An 8,912-nucleotide genomic window follows, 5' to 3' on the forward strand; every position below is an offset into this window, starting at 1 on the left:
TTGGAGGATCAAAAGTCCATAACACAGAGCAGAATCAGCCCCAAGCAGGAGCTGACACGGACGTGGTGTGGCCATGCCAGAGGGTGTGAGGGGACAGGGGCTGAGATAAGGCTGGGCTAGGAGCCATCTCAGGAGACATTTGCCACACACTCGTTTTTCCTGCAGCAGAGAAGTCAAAGGACTCAAAGAGCAGCAAAAGGAGTGGTCAGCCACAAGCAGTGAGGAACTAATAGTGCTGACAACCCCCATTATTCCCAGGCCACTCCAAGCACAGACCCCACATCAGCCCATGCCGTGTGCTCCAGAGAAATGGGGACACAAGGGAAGGGACAGAGCAGCTCAGGTCAGGGCTGGCACAGCCCAGTGTCTCAGCTGGAGCTGTCTGTACATAACCACCATTTGAGACTAATCACACTGTTATTTGCTGGGCAGAAATTCTCCCTCCCTGTACAGCAGGAAGCACAGCACTGATTCCTGCCTTTATTTCACTACAGGAGCGAGTGAAACCTTCCTCTGCCAGGAGAGCCAAGCTGGGTTCACAGCCTGCAAATTTCCACAGAACAGAACTACCGAGCAGAGAGGCTGATTCTTAAAACAAGGATTCAGAGCTTGACGCTCACTAGCGTTTTCACATTTCCATTTTAAATCAGCCTCTCAGTATGGACATTCCCTCAGAGTCAGTGGATTTCCACTGAGATTACAGCGTCAGAATAAGGAACAACTGGTGATCACCTGACTTGCCACAGCCTCGTTGAGTGTAAAACTATAAAACAACCACAGTTGTACCCAAAGTTTGTTCCTATGAAGATGATCCCAAGTCACAGGTCTCACACCATTAACAATGAAGATCACAAAAGTGTACATGAAGATGAAATTGTGCAGTAGAAAGCAAAATGATGGGACGATGGACCTGAAACTGACCTGGCAAACTCACACTGAAAACCACCAAAAAAATCCTGTTCCTGTCAGAGCAGGCCTTGTCAGAAACAGGGCTGGGTAACATGAAACATTTATTGCAACACCACCTTTAGAAAGGGAAATGGAAGCCACAAGGAGGACAAGAGCAAGAATAAGATTTCTGGTGAACTCTGCATGACACACATGACTAGGAACTTGGAATTCAAGATGTAAGGTTTTAGTTCAGTCTGTGAGAGACAGAAGATTCCATTCTCGTGGTAAGCAGGTAACAGAGCCAGAGGGACAGGCACAGCTGAAGCTCCAGGAGTAGAACAGGAGTCACTGGTAAGAGGGGAAACAAACTGACAGCCCGATGTGGGGGTGATGGAGCCTGGCCAGACAGCAGGTACAGTGCAAGAGAGGCTGCTCAGGGAGTGTCAGCAGGACACAGCAGCTCCTACAGCACCTCCATGGAGCACAGAACCCACTCTGCCAGAGCAGAGCTGACCCCTGCAGGACAGGATCTTCTCCCTGAAAGCAGCAAGCTCCAAGAGCTTTCACAGACCTCACAACAAACTCGGCTACATTCTGTAACAGCCCAGCCTTCACTGGGCAATTTCTGTCCTGGCCAGATATGGCAACTTCCCCATTCCTGGCACTTACCAGCCTCTCTGCCACCCATTCCCTCAAACTGGGAGAGGCAGAAACCAGCACCGCAGAGGTGGCAGGAACAAACATGACAAAAGGAAACAGAAATACTGGAGTGGCTTATGAAAAGAAACTGAAAGAAAAAGAATGGGAAGGCACCAACATAATCTGGCTCTTTGCTTCCCAAAATCTCAGTTAACACCACGTGATGTACATCCTCTGGATACGGACAATATGGTACGAGATTAATTCACGTTTCACTGCTGAATGCCCCAAGTAACCCGACTTTCCACTCAGCAATCTAGCAATCTTTTAAGAGGCAATTTTAGGAATATGTGAGCTTTTGTCCAGAAGCTTCATCTTCAACACTGGCCAGAGTGCAGCAAACTCTAAACATGCTATACCGCTAAATAACATTTAAAAAACAATATACAACCTTTTCTAAAATTTGTTTTTCATACACGCCTTTAAACCAACATCGTGTTACCTACAGAGACAGCTCCTGGCAACCTCATCCTGAGGCTCTGACGAGTACCTAAAGCCTGGTGACTCAGCGTGCACACAGCCAGAACAAGGACAAACCCTGCTGGACACGCTCTCCATCAACAACACCAGGTGTACAGATGGCTGAAATTACCATTCCACTTACATTTTGCTCCTCTGGTTCTAATTTTGGAATTTTGTGTGACTTGCGCTCTTCCGACCGGGAAGAGTCATGCTTGCTACTTTTTTTCCTTTTCTCTTTCCTCCCTTCATGTTTTGCCTTAGCGTATTCCCTCGCTTGGACTTCATTCAACAGGTCCCCACACAGGGAGGACTCAAACAATTCCCTGCCGTTCTGGATAGTTTTGGTTATTTTGAGTTTGATCTCTGGTGAGCCAGTCTTCTTTGGAATGCCCACTTGTGGCGCTGAAGGTGGTGCTGGAGGCGGCGGCTGGGGAGGGGAAGGCTTTTCCAGAGCTTCGTGGGGCCTGGCGTTGGAGTTCTCCATTTGGTAATACTCGGGGGGACTGAAGTTCCTGCCGCTGCCAAAGCCATTGGCCGAGCCGTTGGGGTACTGAGGGTAGCTCTGGAATTTGCCCTGGGGCTCGTACATGCCCATGGCCGGGGCGTAGCCGTTGCTGAGCGGGGGCAGCTCCTCTGCCGGGGGGTACTGGAAGCCTTGCTGCAGCGCGGCCTCGTACGGCGTCCGGGCCCCATCCTCGGCAGTGTCACTGCTGCCATCAAAGGCCTCCTCTTGGCGGATGTTGGCCGAGTCAATGAGTTGAGGTGGTTGCTGAATTGTGTTTCCCATGATCCCTTGCATGAAAGAGAAAGAGAAATCCATTGTTCTGCTCCAGCATCCTTAGCTTTCCCTTTTTCTCATAGGGCCTAGAGGCAGGGGAAGGGAAATAAGAAGTCAGTGTAAATTAAAAAACAGTAATTAAGCAAATTAAACAGTTGAGGAAAAAAGGGATCTCAAGAACAATTTCCCCCTCTCTATTCAGCAGCCACCCTCACATGGATTTACAGAGTACTGGTGTTACTGAGCCTTCACAAAGGGTTTCTGACATGTCTTTCATAGGGCAAATTTCTTCTTTTCCAAGACACTGCAAAAAATACCAGAAGCACCTACAAGTGCTTAAGAACTCTAAGGGAAAGTACGACAAAGTCAGAATAATGGTGCCAAAATCCCCAGCACTCTCTAGAGCCTTCCCAGTCATGGCCTAGGAGGGTTATTCCAACCCAAAACAGCAGGACAGGATTTCACCCTGCAGCATGTTAGAGTAGCAAGTTCTCCTGACACAGTCACTGCAAACTGCACAAGCCAGGAACACAGAAAGACAAACAGAGAAATCTCTCCTCCTCCTCCTCCCTCCCCACCTCCTTGCCAAAATTCGAGACATGAGCAGCCTTTGGGCAAGCCACAGGATGCTCTGAACAACAGCACAATGAAAACAAGTGGGTCATTCCACCTTGGCCACTGGGAAACCTCAGAAGGAGCTTCCCAAGCTCTTCCCTCCCCAGAAAAGCAGGGCACAGTTTGCATGCACTGGCTCTCAGCAGCTGTGTGAGCAGGGTTATTCTCCTGCCCCTCACACCTTATCTTAATATTAAGCACTGCATGGCTCTGTGCCTCAGCATCAACAGCCCCCCAGACTGTGAGGTTACTCACTGAATGAGACTCACACCCCTTCACCTTTCCAGCGCACATTAGACCACCAAAAGCAGACTCAATCAAAGTTAGATTTCCAAAACTCAACTGCAGGCTCAGGGAAGGCTTTGGCATTCACGTAAGCAGCTCAATGTTCAACAAGAAGCAACACAGTGACCTGGCCTGCAGGTAAGAAACACCAGTTTGCTTCCCACAAAGTTAGTTCAGCCCTTCCAAAGCAAACACGGCCCCATGGTATTTGTTCTGCCCGTGTGGGCACACAGGAGGGTTACTGTGCCCTTTTGGTTTGGGTTAGAAATGACATTAATGCATCCCACAGACACTTCATCTAAAGGGAATCTCCATTAAACCCTGCCCACATGTAATTCTCACCCTCCCAAAGCCATGCCTCTAAATACCTCAGCTAAGAGCTTTCCTAACACTGAGAACTTCCCTCCTCCAAGACGGCAAAAAGTAACTCCCGTTCCAACAGGAACAGGAACTTGATCAGATCTGTGCTGGATGTTTTGGGGTGATGTTTTTCGATGATCCCCACACTCAGACTAAATTGATGCTTGTCCTCATCTTCACAGCCCTGTGAGTTTGACTCAGGCACGTTTGTCACCGTAATTAAGCAATTCAGGGCAATAACAGCACAAGGCTCTGCAGCAGAATTTTCTCATTGCAGGAACTTTTAAACCTCGGGGCCATGAAACCATCCCTTCCTTCACAGCTCTGCACATCAGCCAGCAAACCAACACAAGCGTCACTGTCGGGGGGACAGACCTGAGGAGCAGCACGTGGGATTGCACAGCAAGGTCAAAAACCCAACCACCCCTGTTCTAGGAAGAGGAAGTGGGGCTGTTTGTACTATTTATTTTACCACCAAATTGTTACTTTCCATCTGCCAAACCGAAGAGCAAACAGTAAATTCTCACACTAGGCTGGGTTTTACTTCTTACTAAAACCATCACTTCAATCTTTTCTTCAGAATATTTATAAAAAACTCGTGGGAAGCTGTGGCAGTACTTCAGGAACATCCACAGCTGGATGGGCCCAGCCCCAGCTGCCAGTGCAGCTCCCACAGGCTCTGCAGAGGTGGCTGCATTGTGCTTTGTTTTGTTACATGACAGAAGAGTGGATTAATGAACTTCAGAGCACTGCATTTAGGAGCTACCAGTTAAAGAACAGAGTTATGATTTGTTTGTTTTTAATTCCCTCTGGAGCTCACCCGTGTCCCTGAGCCTGGGTGCCAGTCTGTGCTGCACGGCTGGGACACCCCACCCCAAACGGGCTCCTCAGCAGCTCCGTGCAGAGCCAGGGTCAGGGCTCCACACAACTGCCCCAGCAGCCCCAAAGCACCGAGGCTGCTCCCTGTGCTCCCTCAGCTCTGGCATCACTGCCAGCTCCCTCCTGCCCAGTCCCTGCTGCCAGCACTGCTCACACACCTTTCCCACCCTCCTTCCCAAAATTCTGCTTGAGTGGATCAGGTCCCACATGCTGCCCAGTGAAGGGGCATCTGGGCAGGATTACAGCCAGAGGACAGGCCCTAGAGCTACCCACAAAAACAGGACACAATGAGGAATCCTGATTTAAATTTAAAGAGGACTCTCAACACCCAAACCAAGGAAGGATCACTCTGTGTATGTCCCTCCTGAGCACTGATGTGAAGAACACCCCACTGTCACCACAGAGAGCTGTGCCTGCCACACCACTCAGACCACAGGGCAACAGGATTTCCAGCTGATCTTGCAGGAAAGTATTCCAGAATAAATTCTTCTCACTATGCCAGTGATTGCTCTATTAACCCACCGTGTCAGCCTCCTGTGAGTTGTACAATTTGGCTTCCAAACATGACCCATAACAGATCCTGCACTGGAGATCAACAGATAAAGAAACAGTTCCATCACTTCAAGGTTTATAGGAAATGGACACTTCACAGCGAATGCAAACAACTTGAAATCAACAATGAAACCATTTGAAATTAACACTTCCGAAAGTGCAGCTGGATTCCCTAATGAGAGAAAGAGTTTCCTCTTTAAAGGTGAGTGTCCACAATCCTATGCTGGTCCTTTTCCAGACAGGGACACAGGACCCTTTACAAACACCAAGACTCAACACACCTTCAGTAAATATTTTCCCGCCACCCATGGGAGAGTCATAATCCAAAGTAACAAGAGGAAAAGGTAAATGGAAAAAAGTAAGCAGAATAAGGCAGGTCAGCCTAGTGGAGCTCCTTCTTAAGTGAACACTGTTTGTTACAGTTCCCATCCCAAGATTCTCAGCTCAACTGAGCACAACTCAAATCAGTCCCACTCCAAGCCTAAGTGCTCAGTGAGAGGAAGGTTTTGCAGAGATTATGGATCCACCAGGTTCACCCTTTCACCAACAACTGCACTTATCTAAAACCAGCTTTAGCATGAGTATTTTTGAACTTTGCTCTCAGAAAACAAGACTTGAAGTTCTCAAACCTTGCTTCCATGCTGCATTAGACTAAATAACAACTAACGTCAGATCATCAAACAATTCCAATCCCACGTGATCACATCTTTTCTTATTCCCAACCAGGGAGTTCTGTACGTTTGGCTGAGACTGGCTGTGGTCACAGCAGAGAGAAACCCAACAGCCACTGATGAAAGTCCAGCACACACATATTTTAAACAGAGGTTTCACAAAACCTTTTTCTGCCGTTTTCTGCTGACAATCCCCACGCAGGGTTAGCACAGCCAGAGGTAAGGTGTTCTATGGATGGCAAGTGTGTGTTGTGAGACAGGACCTGGCCTGCTGGCTCCCTAAAGGAGCTGGAGGCTCTGCTGTGAGTCAGCCACTGCCTCGTCACCCTGAGCTGGGCTTTCTATCAACAGGCTCAAAAGCAGAAGTTCCAGGACATCTTTCTGTCCAAATACCAACCCAGTTCCTGTGCACACAGACCTAAGCCAGAGAGATGCAAACCTCTGCTCACATCCTACCAAGACCCCACAGGTGTCTACTGCCATTTCCTGTGCTGTTTCATCCCAAAGTATCCAACCTGCACTGGTGCTGTCTCCTCAAGCACCAACACAGCAGCTGCTCTCAGTATCTGTTCAATGCTGCAGGTGTTGGACAGACACACAGACAGAGCTGCCTGGCTGGCCAGGCCAGGTGTCTGAAGTGATGCAATCGCTCCTGACCTCTCAAAACCTTAAGCCTGCAGTTCACACACACCCAGCACCTCACTCCTCCCCAGAGCTGAGCATACCCACGGCTTCTGGTCACATTAACCATGACCCAGAGGGACACCTCTGTGACCTGCAACACCATCCTGGTGGGGCAGAACTGTATGAACCGCAGATAGAAATAAAACACTCGTTCCTACTAATCTCTGCATTCAGTCTGTGCAATCTGCTTCGTACCATTCTTCTCTGCATGTCCTTAACAAATCCCCCAGGCAAAGCTCTGTTTGCACACGTTAAGACAACGCCAAATTTTCACCTGCACGTGGGTCTTTAACAGGAAACCTGCAGCCTGTGGATTTTTCCTGACTCCAGCTGGACTGAGCTGTTCCTCCTGGCAGACACCAGCGGTGAATCAGAGGCCTCTTGACAAACTTGAAAGCATGAGGTGAGGCTGCTTCCCTGTGCACCTTTGTAAAGGTGTTCTGTATTTGGTTTCTGAATGCCAGAAAAAACAGTCACGTCTGTAACTGGGCTTGATAAGGGCTTTTGGAAGAAGTTTCCCACGGTGCTGTGGAAAGAAACAACTTGGACAGCAGAGAAAAGGGGTTTGTCTGAAAAAGGAGCTCAGAGACTCATTTGTTTAGAGAGTCGTGTGATTCAAATGGAAAACACGGAGCAAAAACTTCGGATCTTCAGGAAAAGTCATGGGCTAATACTGCTATAAAACCAGAACTCAGATTTCTGGCAACACCAAACACTGTAACGTTGTGACAGGCAGTCACATCACAGCCAGGGCAAGAACCACAGCGTGTCTCACACAAACCCCCTCAAATTCAGGCAAAGCCGTGAAACTGGAAAATGCAGAACATGTTTGTATTGAAACAAACCAGAGTCTTTGACCAGCATCCTCCATTCCTACTCCGTACCTTCACATTGCACGCGCTTAGGTTTTGGAACAAAATCTTTTCAAGCAGTTCATAAAAATAAATAATAAAAAGAAATAGATATAACTACCAAGGCATTCACTGTGCATCTCTGCAAAAGGTCACTGAAAGACTTTTACAGTCATCAAAGCAGGCTACCTTTTTCCTTCAACTATAACTACTGGCTACTTAATATTGCCCTTTGAGCCAGTTAGTATCTGTAGAACTATGTCATCATTAAGACTTTTAACAACAAATTGCACTGAAACGACTGAGTGTATCCACAGCGAAATGAAAGCACAGCGAGACCACAACAAAGTGCAGCACAACGCAACAGCACCGCAAAAAAAATAACATCAGAGCAACAACAAACCCTGCGCTGCCGCGCAGCGCTTCCCGCGCGCAGTAAAACCTTTTCCGCGAGCTGCGGGGGCCGCGGCACCGTGACACCGGCGGCACCGCGACACCGGCGGCCCCGCTTGGGTGAAAGCCCCAAATTCTCAGCCGGTCGGGGCGGCCCCGGTGAGAGCCGCGGGGCCGGAACGGGGAGCGCGGGGCGGGCCGGAGGGGCAGCGCGGGGGTCCCGCGGCACGGCACCGAGCCCGGCCGAGCCGGGGCCTGTCCTGGCCGGGCTCTGCCCTGCCCAGGCTCTGTCCCGGGCCCGGCCCCGCCGCCCCGGTGCCGCCGCAGCTCCCGCAGCAACATGGCGGCCGCGGCCCCTCCGCCCCGGGGCCGCCGCGGCCCCGCGCTCACCTTCAGTCAGTTCCATTCTCACGGCCCCGCCGCGTCCGCCCGGCCCCGCGCAGACAAAGGCGGCGGCGGGGGCGGCGCGGGGCCTCCGCCTCCTCCTCCCGCAGCACCAGCAAGGCCGCGACGGAGCCCCGGCCTCGATTTCCGCGCCCCCGCCGCTGGCGCCGGCTCCGCCCCGGGGAGGCCGCCCGCCCCCAGCGCCCGCCGCGGCCGAGGGAGGCGCTGGCGGGGCCCGGCGGGTCCGGCGGGTCGGCGGCCGAGGGAGGCGCTGGCGGCGGCGGCGCTGGAGCGGCTGTGCCGGTGCGGCCCCGCCGAGCGCCTCCGCCTCCGCCCGCCCCCCGCCGCCGCCGCACTACGCAGCCGCGCGCGCACGCGCCGCCATCACCCATTGGCCGCTCGGGCGGT

General features: G+C 51.1%; 1 protein-coding gene across 5 annotated transcripts in view; it reads right to left on the minus strand.

Annotated features, from left to right (window-relative positions):
* Positions 1-8,695, minus strand: part of NSD3 (nuclear receptor binding SET domain protein 3) — a 35,882-nt gene extending 27,187 nt beyond the window's left edge. For 2 of the 5 annotated variants that reach the window (XR_015808694.1, XM_014890817.2), the window contains exons 1-2: positions 8,511-8,692; positions 2,195-2,916 (exon numbers count right to left, since the gene is read on the minus strand). Coding sequence is in view for 4 of the 5 variants with exons in the window: in XM_014890817.2 (XP_014746303.2) it covers positions 2,195-2,872 (678 nt within the window). In the remaining variant the exon portion in view is untranslated. Of the gene's footprint in view, positions 1-2,194; positions 2,917-7,150; positions 8,098-8,510 lie in introns of those variants that run through there. The other 3 variants (XM_014890818.2, XM_088180086.1, XM_088180085.1) reach the window with 3 other exon arrangements.
* Positions 8,696-8,912: the final 217 nt, after the last annotated feature.

The sequence above is a fragment of the Sturnus vulgaris genome, chromosome 28 (assembly GCF_052056855.1).
Source record: "Sturnus vulgaris isolate bStuVul1 chromosome 28, bStuVul1.hap1, whole genome shotgun sequence".
Classification (NCBI taxonomy): domain Eukaryota; kingdom Metazoa; phylum Chordata; class Aves; order Passeriformes; family Sturnidae; genus Sturnus; species Sturnus vulgaris.